Raw genomic sequence first — 13,099 nt, 5'->3', positions numbered from 1 at the left:
TAAAAAACAACTTAAGGGACTTCCCTGGTGGTCCAGTGGCTAGGACTCAGTGCTCCTAATGCACGGGGCCTGGTTTCGGTCCCTGGTCAGGGAACTAGATCTTACATGCCCCAACTAAGATCTGACGCAGTCAAATTAATAAATAAAAATATTTTTTAAAAAGTAACTCAGGATTCCTCTCCTGCAATACGACCATCTTCGTATGCAGGGGGCCATCATGGCCCAAGGGATGTGGGGAGTACAGCAAAGAGACGTGAAGTTCATTCTGGCTTCTGTACCCTGAGTAGTCAAGTCCTTAGTCTCTGGCCCAGCATCCATGAGAAAGTAACAGGCTAATTTGTTAGATTGTACATAGAGTAAAATCCCAAGCCCTACATGTTCTTTTTTTTTTTTTAAGCCCTGCACATTCTTGACATTAGGTAGCTATGGTTTCTTTTATAAGTAACTTAACACCTTAACCCAAATAAATTACATGCAGATGTTTTCTGCTCACAAATGTTCAACTTAATGACATCTGTAGGGACACAGAAGCTAAGAGCTAAGCCTGCCAGCCTCTGCCTGCCTCCCATGGGAGGCACTTGGGCCTAAACTTTTATAAAGTCATTTTGAACTTGCGGAAAACTTTGGACTAACAAAGAGCCATTTAGAACCTGTTTGATAAATAGAGAAACTTCCCTCATTCCTTACAAATTCTCTTAAGCTTTAGGGCTTAAATGTTGGCATGAGTGCTGGGAAATTTGGGACAGTATCTGGGACTTATTTTTGTTCAAAAATCCTTTTGGCTTCCCTCAAACCTCCCAATTCTCTCCAAAGGCTGGTACTGAACAAGTTTTTCTCTCTGCATTCCCTAAATCAATTTTTCTCACCATCCACTACCCTGAAAAGTGATCCCTTAAGATACTCAGGGGCTTCCCCAGCGGCTCAGCAGTGAAAAATCAGCCTGTCATGCAGGAGACTTGGGTTCGATCCCTGGGTGGGGAAGATCCCCTGGAGGAGGGCATGACAACCCACTCCAATATTCTTGCCTGGAGAATCCCGTGGACAGAGGAGTCTGGTGGGCTACAGTCCATGGGGTTTCAAAGAGTCGGACACGACTGAAGAGACTGAGTACATACACAAGACACTCAGGCTTGTAGAGATTTTCGTTTCTTTGACTTATTCTTACCAGGACCCACAATTAGCAGGACACACAGACCATGGTTGGTTGTCCTGCAGGAGTGAAATCTAATCCTGTCAATCCTTATACAAGCCCGCCAGGCTCCATGGGATTTCCCAGCAAGAATACTGGAGGGAGTTGCCATTTCTTTCTTCAAGGGATCTTCTCGACCTAGGGATCTAACCCATACTTCTTGTGTCTCCTGCACTGGCAGACGGATTCTTTAACACTAGCTTCCCCCGGGAAGCCCTACAAGATTTGCAGGCCAAACAAATCAATCTCCTATACAAAACCTACTTGCAAAAGCTAATCGGTCCCTTCACACACAGACAAAGGTGCTGGAATCTCGTCTTAGGCCATTTGCATCCATTTAATATATTGAAAAAGATGGAATTTATGCAGTCAGAATTTATAATATGAAGGAGAAAATCATTTGAATGTTATAACCATAAAGATGGATGTCTTTTACAGAAGAGAAAAGAGATGTCTTTAAAATGAATGACTCTTTCAAAACTTTTTTTGAAGCAGAAATAATCAGGATTATTATCCTGATGTTGTTTATTTTGTGTCTTTGCTATTGGCAAGAATGCATTTTATTCCATTTCTTAGAGATAAGCAGAAAGCCATGGGGACTATTTCAACTCATATTCTGGGAAACCAAGAACTACACAACAGTCAGCCATCTACAAATCAGTGATTAACATGATGTCTAGACATGTTCTCATGAGAATAACATTATTAATGAAACAGCAGTTTGGTTAATCATGAGAGCAAAAGTAATTTGGGGAGTAAATAATTTATTAGTATGCCAATCAATAAAGCAAAAGTAAAAGGATATGTTTTAATTAATTCATTTGTTATAATATTGAGATTATGACTGGCAAATTCTGTTTGAAGACCTGGACAGTAATCTAATATTTCCAATATGGCAGGTCTTTATCTTTCTGTTTCCAGCTAATGGTATTGCATATTTTAATTACCCAAAATTTCTTTTGTTTCATCTATCAGGATATTATTAAGATCCATCAATAAACAATTGGATCTGCAAATTTTCTGTTGCTATGTTATGTGTTTCTCTGTTCCTTTAAAACTGGGTGTTCTCACATTTCATTAACAAAAAAATTTTCACTGACTAGGGAAGGATAGTGTGATGCCAGTATAGCTAAGAACCTGATCTTATTTTCTGTTACTTGAAAGACTCATTTGGAAAAAAAGAAATAAATATATTGACCAATAATCTTGAGTACATAGACAATCTTTTCAGAAACACCATTAACCCAATAATTTAAAAATAATCCATGGTCCTAAAATTTGGGGAAGAAATACAAGATAAATAAGACTTAAATAAAAACATTTTTTGAAAATTTTATTTGAAAAATTATTCAATTGAGTTTGCATCTTTTGTCTTTATAAAAGTACATCTATGGACTTCCCTGGTGGTACAGTGGATAAGAATCCACCTGCCAATGCAAGGGACATGGGTTCGATCCCTGGTCGGGAAAATTCACAAGCCTGACTGCAACTAGGCCAATATACCATGATAACAGAAGCCCACACACACTAGAGCCTGCACGCTGTAGCTACTGAGCCTACATACTATGACTGCTGAAGCCCGTGAGCATAGAGCCCGTGTTCTGCAGCAAGAGGAGCCACCAGATGAGAAGCCCACACTCCACAACTAAGAGTGATCCCCACTCGCCACAGCTAGAGAGAGCCCCATGGCAACAGCAAAGACCCAGTGAGAACAAAACTCAATCAATAAATAACTTTTTAAAAAAGTACATCTATGATCACCTTCTTATGTAGTCCCATAAGTCCCCAAGTTCAGTTCAGTTCAGTTCAGTCGCTCAGTCGTGTCCGACTCTCTGCGACCCCAAGAATCACAGCACGCCAGGCCCCCCTGTCCATCACCAACTCCTGGAGTTTACTCAAACTCATGCCCATTGAGTCCATGATGCCACCCAGCCATCTCATCCTCTGTCATCCCCTTCTCCTCCTGCCCCCAATCCCTCCCAGCATCAGGGTCTTTTCCAATGAGTCAACTCTTCGCATGAGGTGGCCAAAGTATTGGAGTTTCAGCTTCAGCATCAGTCCTTCCAATGAACATTCAGGACTGATCTCCTTTAGGATGGACTGGTTGGATCTCCTTGTAGTCCAAGGAACTCTCAAGAGTCTTCTCCAACACCACAGTTCAAAAGCATCAATTCTTCAACGCTTAGCTTTCTTCACAGTCCAACTCTCACATCCATACATGACCACTGGAAAAACCATAGCCTTGACCAAACGGACCTTTGTTGGCAACGTAATGTCTCTGCTTTTTAATATGCTATCTAGGTTGGTCATAACTTCCCTTCCAAGGAGTAAGCGTCTTTAAATTTCATGGCTGCAATCACCATCTGCAGTGATTTTGGAGCCCAGAAAAATGACACTGTTTCCACTGTCTCCCCATCTATTTCCCATGAGGTGATGGGACCAGATGTCATGATCTTAGTTTTCGGAATGTTAAGCATTAAGCCAACTTTTTCACTCTCATCTTTCACTTTCGTCAAGAGGCTTATTAGTTCCTCTTTACTTTCTGCCATAAGGGTGATGTCATCTGCATATCTGAGGTTATTGATATTTCTCCCGGCAATCTTGATTCCAGCTTGTGCTTCTTCCAGCCCAGCATTTCTCATGATGTACTCTGCATATAAGTTAAATAAGCAGGGTGACAATATACAGCCTTGACGTACTCCTTTTCCTATTTGGAACCAATCTGTTGTTCCATGTCCAGTTCTAACTGTTGCTTCCTGACCTGCATACAGGTTTCTCAAGAGGAAGGTCAGGTGGTCTGATATTCCCATCTCTTTCAGAATTTTCCATAGTTTATTGTGATCCACACAGTCGAAGGCTTTGGCATAGTCAATAAGGCAGAAATAAATGTTTTTCTGGAACTCTCTTGCTTTTTCGATGATCCAGCAGATATTGGCAATTTGATCTCTTGTTCCTCTGCCTTTTCTAAAACCAGCTTGAACATCTGGAAGTTCATGGTTCACATATTGCTGAAGCCTGGCTTGGAGAATTTTGAGCATTACCTTACTAGCGTGTGAGATGAGTGCAATTGTGCGGTAGTTTGAGCATTCTTTGGGATTGCCTTTCTTAGGGATTGGAATGAAAACTGACCTTTTCCAGTTCTTTGGCCACTGCTGAGTTTTCCAAATTTGTTGGCATATTGAGTGCAGCACTTTCACAGCATCATCTTTCAGGATTTGAAATAGCTTAACTGGAATTCCATCACATCCACTAGCTTTGTTCATAGTGATGCTTTCTAAGGCCCACCTGACTTCACATTCCAAGATGTCTGGCTCTAGGTCAGTGATCACACCATTATGATTATCTGGATTATGAAGATCTTTTTTGTACAATTCTTCTGTGTATTCTTGCCACCTTTTCTTAATATCTTCTGCTTCTGTTAGGTCCATACCATTTCGGTCCTTTATCAAACCCATCTTTGCCTGAAATATTCCCTTGATATCTCTAAACTTCTTGAAGAGATTCTAGTCTTTCCCATTGTGTTGTTTTCCTCTACTTCTTTGCATTGATTGCTGAGGAAGGCTTTCTTATCTCTCCTGGCTATTCTTTGGAACTCTGCAGTAAAATGGTAATATCTTTCCTTTTCTCCTTTGCTTTTTGCTTCTCTTCACAGTTATTTGTAATGCCTCCTCAGACAACTATTTTGCTTTTTTGCATTTCTTTTCCTTGGGGATTGTCTTGATCCCTGTCTCCTGTACAATGTCACGAACCTCCGTCCATAGTTCATCAGGCTCTCTGTCTATCAGATCTAGCCCCTTAAATCTATTTCTCACTTCCACTGTATAGTCATAAGGGATTTGATTTAGGTCATACCTGAATGGTCTAGTGGTTTTCCCTACTTTCTTCAGTTTAAGTCTGAATTTGGCAACAAGGAGTTCATGATCTGAGCCACAGTCAGCTCCTGGTCTTGTTTTTGCTGACTGTATAGAACTTCTCCATCTTTGGCTGCAAAGAATATAATCAATCTGATTTCGGTGTTGACCATCCAGTGATGTCCATGTGTAGAGTCTTCTCTTGTGTTGTTCGAAGAGGGTGTTTGCTATGACCAGTGTGTTCTCTTGGCAGAACTCTATTAGCCTTTGCCCTGCTTCATTCCGTACCCCAAGGCCAAATTTGCCTGTTACTCCAGATGTTTCTTGACTTCCTACTTTTGCATTCCAGTCCCCTATAATGAAAAGGACATCATTTTTGGGTGTTAGTTCTAAAAGGTCTTGTAGGTCTCCATAGAACCATTCAACTTCAGCTTCTTCAGCATTACTGGTTGGGGCATAGGCTTGGATTACCTTGATATTGAATGGTTTGCCTTTGAAACGAACAGAGATCATTCTGTCATTTTTGAGATTGCATCCAAGTACTGCATTTCAGACTCTCTTGTTGACCGTGATGGCTACTCCATTTCTTCTAAGGAATTCCTGCCCACAGTAGTAGATATAATGGTCATCTGAGTTAAATTCCCTCATTTCAGTCCATTTTAGTTCGCTGATTCCTAGAATGCCGACATTCACTCTTGCCATCTCCTGTTTGACCACTTCCACTTTGCCTCGATTCATGGACCTAACATTCCAGGTTCCTAGGCAATAGTGCTCTTTACAGCATCGGACCTTGCTTCTATCACCAGTCCCATCCATAACTGGGTGTTGTTTTTGCTTTGGCTCCATCCCTTCATTCTTTCTGGAATTAGTTCTCCTCTGATCTCCAGTAGCATATTGGGCACCTACTGACCTGGGGAGTTGATCTTTCAGTATCCTATCATTTTGCCTTCTCATACTGTTCATGGGGTTCTCAAGGCAAGAATACTGAAGTGGTTTGCCATTCCCTTCTCCAGTGGACCACATTCTGTCAGACCTCTCCACCATGACCTGTCCATCTTGGGTGACCCCACACTGCATGGCTTAGTTTCATTGAGTTAGACAAGGCTGTGGTCCTGTGATCAGATTGGCTAGTTTTCTGTGATTATGGTTTTAGTGTGTCTGCCCTCTGATGCCCTCTCACAACACCTACTGTCTTAATTGAGTTTCTCTTACCTCGGAAGTGGGGTATCTCTTCACCTCTCGCTAAATTTCAGCTTACTCAGATGATGGAATCAGGACTACCTAGCTTGCATTTTAATAGCTTGCTACTGTTTTCCAGGTCTCTTGTAACAGCTGGAAGGCAAACCAGCGGAGGTGGGATAGACTTCATTTTAAGTTAAAATTTCTCTATCATGATGGGATTTTTTTCAACCCTGACAGATTAGCTCTGCATATTGATATGTGAAAACAGTGTTTCAGCATTGAGCTCACCGAGTTTACTCTCATGGGCCTTCTAGTCAATTCTCTGGCCTTCCTTCCAGGAAATGCCGATGAACCAACTAGTAAATACCGATGGGTCCAGCATGCCAAATGGAATGAGCTAATGCTAAAACAAAAAACACAATATGTTCCCTGTCAAAGAGGCTAATAATAGGCTAATATAGACATCATTGTCATCTCAAAAGATATCAATGAAGATAAAACAATAATTTATCTTACTTCAAGTCAACATAAATGTGTAAGTAGAAGTGTTGCTGCTGCTGCTGCTAAGTCGCTTCAGTCGTGTCCGACTCTGTGTAACCCCATAGAAGGCTGCCCACCAGGCTCCCCCGTCCCTGGGATTCTCCAGGCAAGAACACTGGAGTGGGTTGCCATTTCCTTCTCCAGTGCATGAAAGTGAAAAGTGAAAGTGAAGTCACTCAGTTGTGTCCGACTTCCAGCGACCTCATGGACTGCAGCCTACCAGGCTCCTCCGTCCATGGGATTTTCCAGGCGAGAGTACTGGAGTGGGTTACCATTGCCTTCTCCTAGTAGAAGTGTTAGATTTTTTGTAAATATAAATAGTCTGTTAGGAAAGTAGAAAAGTAATATTCATTGTAGCACTGAGCTATCATGAAAGCCTTAACTTTATACTAGAAAAGTCCTACAGCACTCAATCAAAACATTTTGCTTATCTTTCACCTACATAAATGGAAAAATAATGATTTGTGAGATTTAATTTCCCTGAGTTCACTGTTGTGGGAAAAATTATTGGATTACCTAAGCTATCAAGCAACTATGGACTAACTATTCAATATGCAACTGCGAATGTAAACGTTGATCTGTAACCAAAGTAACAAAACTAGTTCAGAAATGTTTTTATTGTAACATGATTCATCCAGGCTTCTTCTAGCCTTCTCCTTGCCAAGTGAGTAGAATAGACCCAGAGTATCAGTCATCCTGGTCACGCTGCACAGGAAGAGACTTGATTTGTTCGGCTGTCACTTTCTCTAGCTCTTTAGTGTTCAAAGGAAATGTGATCTGCCTACTTATATCGCTAGGACTCATGTCACCTGAACTCATTGAACTGCTCTTCAAGCTAATGGGCCATATTCAAAGTCAATTCCCCACAGTAGGGCATATTCATCCAAAGAGCTACATCAAGGAATCCAAAGTAGAACATGTGTATTGAAAGGAGTGAACAAGATAACACCTGGGAACGTTAAGGAGAAAATATTACTTCTGTTTCTATTTATGTATTTATTTATTTTCTAAAAACTGAAGAAAAATGAGCCTTTAACAATAACTAACGTGTGGTTTGACTCTGGCTTCCCAGGTGACTAAGTGGCAAAGGATCTGCCTGCCAATGCAGGAGACACAGGAGACGCAAGTTCGATCCCTGGATCAGGAAGATCCCCTGGAGGAGGAAATGGCAACCCACTCCAGTATTCTTGCCTGGGAAATCTCATGGACAGAGGGGCCTGGCAGGCTTCAGTCCATGGGGTTGCAACTAGTCGGCTATGCCTTAGCGACTGAGCACACACTCACACAGCCTCACCTGGACTGCATGTCAGAAAGTCACATCTATTATTCTAAAGTACTAGCCATAGCCTGTGAGGGAACAGGAGCCCTCCTCTGACGGGGCTGCAGAAGAACTCAAAGTATATTGCTCTCTTGGGTGGGGTCCAGCTCTTTTCAGAAGGCCTTGCCCCCTCGACTACGGGTACACACACACATCCTAGCCCCTGGAGCCAAGCAGGATCCTGTGGTGCCCCCTTGGGTACAAAGCCCTTTTCATGTCCCTGTTTCTTTGTAGGAAAATGGCTTCAGCCTCTGAAACATTCCCTGAGTTCCAAAGGGCAGATTGAAATAGTTACTAATTAGGGAAAGGAGAAGATGCAGAAACAAAGGAGGAACAATCAAGAAAGGAGAACAATATACCGGTGTTTGCACCTTCCCAGGTGGCTTAGCAGTAAAGAATCTGCCTGCAACGCAGGAGACCCGGGTTTGATCCCTGGGTCAGGAAGATCCCCTGGAGGAGGGCATGGCGACCCACTCCAGTATTCTCGCCTGGAGTATCCCATGGACAGAGGAGCCTGGTGGGCTACAGTCCATAGAGGTCACAAAGGGTTGTACAGGACTGAAGTGACTAAGCAGCAATAGCAAACCTGGTGTTTGCAGCTGGCCATTTATAATTAACAAGACAATTTAACATATAATTAGAATTTACACTCTCAGAGCAATTTCCATAATTAAATAAATGATTGGTATTTAATTTACAATGAACATATTTTGATTCCCCTTGTGGTGATTAAATATTAAAATAGTTGTAGTAATAATGAAAGGTGCTACTAATTACTCTACAAATAGTCAAAACTTAAATATGTATGTTCTGAATAATCTGTGGTGGTTTTAAAATATAAGAGCTGTAAATGCCAAATCAAAATCTAGAGGAAATATCTGTAATTTGTTCCAAATTAAATCTAAGTAAAATATATCTATAATTTTTCCCATTTCTGTGTACTACTTTAAGAAGATCATTCAGTTCAGTTCAGTCACTCAGTGGTGTCTGACTCTTTGCAACCCCATGAATCGCAGCACACCAGGCCTCCCCGTCCATCACAAAGTCCCGGAGCTTACTCAAAGAGATGTCCATCAAGTCGGTGATGCCATCCAGCCATCTTATCCTCTGTCGTTCCCTTCTCCTCCTGCCCCCAATCCCTCCCAGCATCAGAGTCTTTTCCAGTGAGTCAGCTCTTTGCATTGGGTGGCCAAAGTACTGGAGTTTCAACTTCAGCATCAGTCCTTCCAGTGAACACCTAGGACTGATCTCCTTTAGGGTGGACTGGTTGGATCTCCTTGCAGTCCAAGGGACTCTCAAGAGAAAGTCATTAAACCTAAGTAAAAATAAAAAGGGTTCTTTAAAATCATAGCTATTATTTTAAAATATTTAAATAGCATATAAGTTTTTTTTCTAAATGTTACAAATTCTTAGATGATACTACTGTATATTCTTTACTGATTATACAGGCTCTTTCATTATGGACTTTTGTCCTAGATTTTCAAGATTTTTTTTTCTTCTTTGCAGTTGGTTGGTTTTGTGTATGCCTGTTATGTGATCAGTATTTTCATGGAAGAAGAGGATACCTGTAAGTATCATTTTGTCTGCTTCTGAGTTTATTTTGCATGAGATTACCTTCCAAAACTAATCATTACAAGGTCATGAAATCTTTTATATTTGGAATTTTAAATGACTAAAATCAGCAGAGTAAAGTTACAACCAAACATTTACAAACTATCCTGCACATAAATAAGATGGCACTAAGTATGGAAACTCTCAATGCAAGTCACGCAAAGAGAACGCGGAGAGACAGGGATGCCTACGGATTGCTGCTGTACCATTTTAGTGACTTTTCATCAGACACCTAAGTGTCTTTTGGAGTAGAAAATTAGGGTTGCTTTATCTATCACCAGTTATAAGTAGGCTGGCTGCAGAATTTTGAAATCTGACTAATAGCAATAACATCAATAGGATAATAAATTATATCAAGAGCTACATATGTATATAAACTCCATAAAGGAAACAAAAATGACAACCTTCAATGTAAGATGTAAAAAAAGAGAGAGACATGCTGAAAAGCAATGAATGGAATGATAATAAGTAGTCACATTTTAGCAGAACACTAAAAAAAACCAAAAAGACATTATTACTGGAAATTATGTGGAAAGAACCCTAGCAACAAAGGTCAACAACTGGCACTTATGGAACGCCTGCTAATCTATAAGGCACTTCTTGGCACAATTTCATTATGGGCTCATGTTATACCAAAAAACTTTAATTTGCTTTTTAAAAATAAATTATTATTAGATAAATAAATCATAACCAACCATCCTGGGAATTTGGTTATATCACTGCAGTTACTGTCTGGGTTGTAAAGTTGACTCTTTAAAAAAAAAAAAAATGAGGATAAGTGTCTAGTTAAATGTTACAACTACTTTCTATAACATAATTGCAAAAGAGTGAATTCTTGCCACCAAATAGGTACAGCTCATAGTGTATGAACTGGAATCCAATTAACAAAGAGGATTTATTTAGTCAACTGGAAGAAATACTAGACCTTGAGATTAAACTCACCAGGCAGTGAAAATATGCAAACATGCCAGATCATCTCTTTTGTGTCTGCTTGTGGCTATCTTTTTTAATGCTGGTTGATCTGGAAGGTTTCTGACACTTCAAAAGTGTTATTGTAATGACAACACTTCCAACTATGAGGTTAACTTCAAAAAGTATATTTTGAGGTGTTCCAGTAGTAGCTCTGCAATCTTCCAAAGCTTACGTACTGAAAACCAGCAGAATGCTTCCAGGGCGCAGTAAGACAGTCTGCACAGCCAAAAACAACCAGTGGGAGCAAGGACGATTTTAACTGGAATTGGGACCTTACAAAATTATTAGAATTGGGGCTGTATAAATGCTTCTCCAAAGCATGATATTAATACATTGATTGATAAATCCCAGCTGAATACCTTATAAAGTACTTTTGAGCAGGTGTCAAAAGGATCTTCTTTCTTCTCCTCACTGAGCTGATTGAAGGTTCTCAAATGATGCCAATTCTTCATTCATCCTACCTTCTTGCGTGCAGGCAGATTAATCAATAGTCTTTTATCTAGTAGATTAAATATATAAAGGACTTTCCCTTGAAGCTTGTGATTTTAAGCTAAATTTGGAAATGCAAAATGACATGCAAAATAGAAGATTCATCTAAACTGAGTAAAAGATTTTTGACCTCCTATCAGCCTTTTTCGACATAATAATGTCACTGTATATGAATCAGCTTGCTACTGGCAGATATTATGGTTTCATTGATTTTAGAGTCTTTAACTACCTTACGTTTCTCTATAGAAATCTCTGAATCAGCTATTTTAATGCCCATGAAACCATCATTGAAGCAGCTGCTAGCAGCCTATTCTATTAATGGTTTAATTCTAGTGTTTGTTACTGGGATCATACATTAAGTTACCAAGAGACATCTAGATAAAGTAGTTGTGTTACCATCAATTCAAATAATACTTAGAGCCAAAAGGGTCTTGGGTGCTCAAAATGAAGTAAATACGCCCCAGACGAACCTGACATGATAATTGGCTGGAAGCAAGATGACAGTAAAAAGCAATCACAAACCTTTTAGTCTGGTAGTTCTCAAGTGAGGGTAATCTTATATTTTTTTTACTGAGAGAAGTAAGAATCTAAGTGCAGTTGTAATTAAATTGTCCCAGAGTCTTCAGAAGGTAGATGTGAGCAAAAAGAAATGTCTGAAACTGACTGCATTGATCCCATAGACTAGTGCAATTTATGCCAACACTTAGCTGTCAGGTGTAATAATGAACTGCCCTTTGGAGCCACCATTGAGCTAGCGAGAGGGCATTACCAACCTCCAATCGAGATGTGTCCTTTGAATTGTGTTTCCAAAATGTAAACATCAAATAAGAAAACAATACTGGTAGCCTTTCAGCTTATCTGAGCATACCTCTAGAAAGCTTCTTCTGAAAGATAACTGCAAATAGACAAAGTAATGTCATAGTATTTTGGCAGACAATATAGCATTTATCATTTCAATTCCTATTCTAACTAATGAAAATCTCTGCATTATTCAAAATGCAAAGTTAAGCCTTGCTCATGGACTGAAAGCTGTCAGCCATCCTTAAAAATTAATAACTACCTGCCTCTCTCCTCTGCAGTGCTTAAGTGGTTCTATGGGACTAACATTTCAGCTGATGGACATTTCTGAAGGGTAATAAATGCTTGAGGAAACATTTATTTCCAGCCACCCATCTTAGTTACCTTTCAGACTCTTGCACCATTTCCTATAAAGACTATGATTGCAGGTCAAAGACAGTGAAATAAAAAGCTCACAAAAGCAAGAGTGCTGCTATGTAGGGTCAATACTGTTCATCATTCATTCTCATGAAAAAGCCCATTTATCTGTTTCACTTTTTATTTCTTTTTTTAATATCTATCAATCTCTTTGAACACTTTTGTGGGACTGGGGTATTTGGAACCTGTAGTAGTAAAAACATGTCAACATTTTGTTTGTGAACCATTTACTGCTGAAAATGAACTTGTGGGATGGCTACTGTCTTGTCAGTTTTACTAAAAATAGCTTTTTTAATTCAAGGAGGTGTGGAGGGGAAGCAAAGACGCTGACAAATAATATTAACTTTATAAATATAGTCAGGTTTTTTCAGAGGATCTTTTGCGAGCGCTGCTTCATCTGATATTAGGTTGCAGATTGGGAATGGAGCTTCTGTTGGGTTTGAAAAGCCCAGCCTACGATGTATATGTTGAATAGCTGGAGAAAGGTACATTGAAAACCCTAAGTGTTAGTTTTTGAAAAGAAAACGAATTCCCCAGATGTGGGTTCAGTATTTTATTTTGAAAATCTCAAAATACCTCCTTATACAACTGTTTGACCCTTGCTAATGTAGTTTGGGAAACTTTTTATTGGAACGAAGTGCAAACTTTGAAAAAATAATTGCATATCTGCTGTCCTTGAGACTTCCCATAGGCTAGTGTTCATGTATTTGCCTGTCTTTCCATGAATTCCTG

The 13,099-nt window shown here is 39.9% G+C and overlaps 1 protein-coding gene and 1 pseudogene across 1 annotated transcript in view; one reads left to right on the top strand and one right to left on the bottom strand.

Moving 5' to 3' along the window:
- The window catches only part of NKAIN3 (sodium/potassium transporting ATPase interacting 3), a 513,211-nt gene that overhangs the window by 469,660 nt on the left and 30,452 nt on the right, over nt 1-13,099 (top strand). The window contains exon 5 of the mRNA XM_065903180.1: nt 9,587-9,647. Coding sequence (XP_065759252.1) covers nt 9,587-9,647 — 61 coding nt within the window. The remainder of the gene's footprint in view (nt 1-9,586; nt 9,648-13,099) is intronic.
- LOC136144801 (craniofacial development protein 2-like) lies at nt 5,047-5,961 on the bottom strand (annotated as a pseudogene).

The sequence above is a fragment of the Muntiacus reevesi genome, chromosome 12, assembly GCF_963930625.1.
Source record: "Muntiacus reevesi chromosome 12, mMunRee1.1, whole genome shotgun sequence".
Taxonomy (NCBI): Eukaryota; Metazoa; Chordata; class Mammalia; order Artiodactyla; family Cervidae; genus Muntiacus; species Muntiacus reevesi.
Note: the sequence above shows the minus strand (reverse complement) of the source record. Positions and strands in the feature narration are given on the sequence as shown.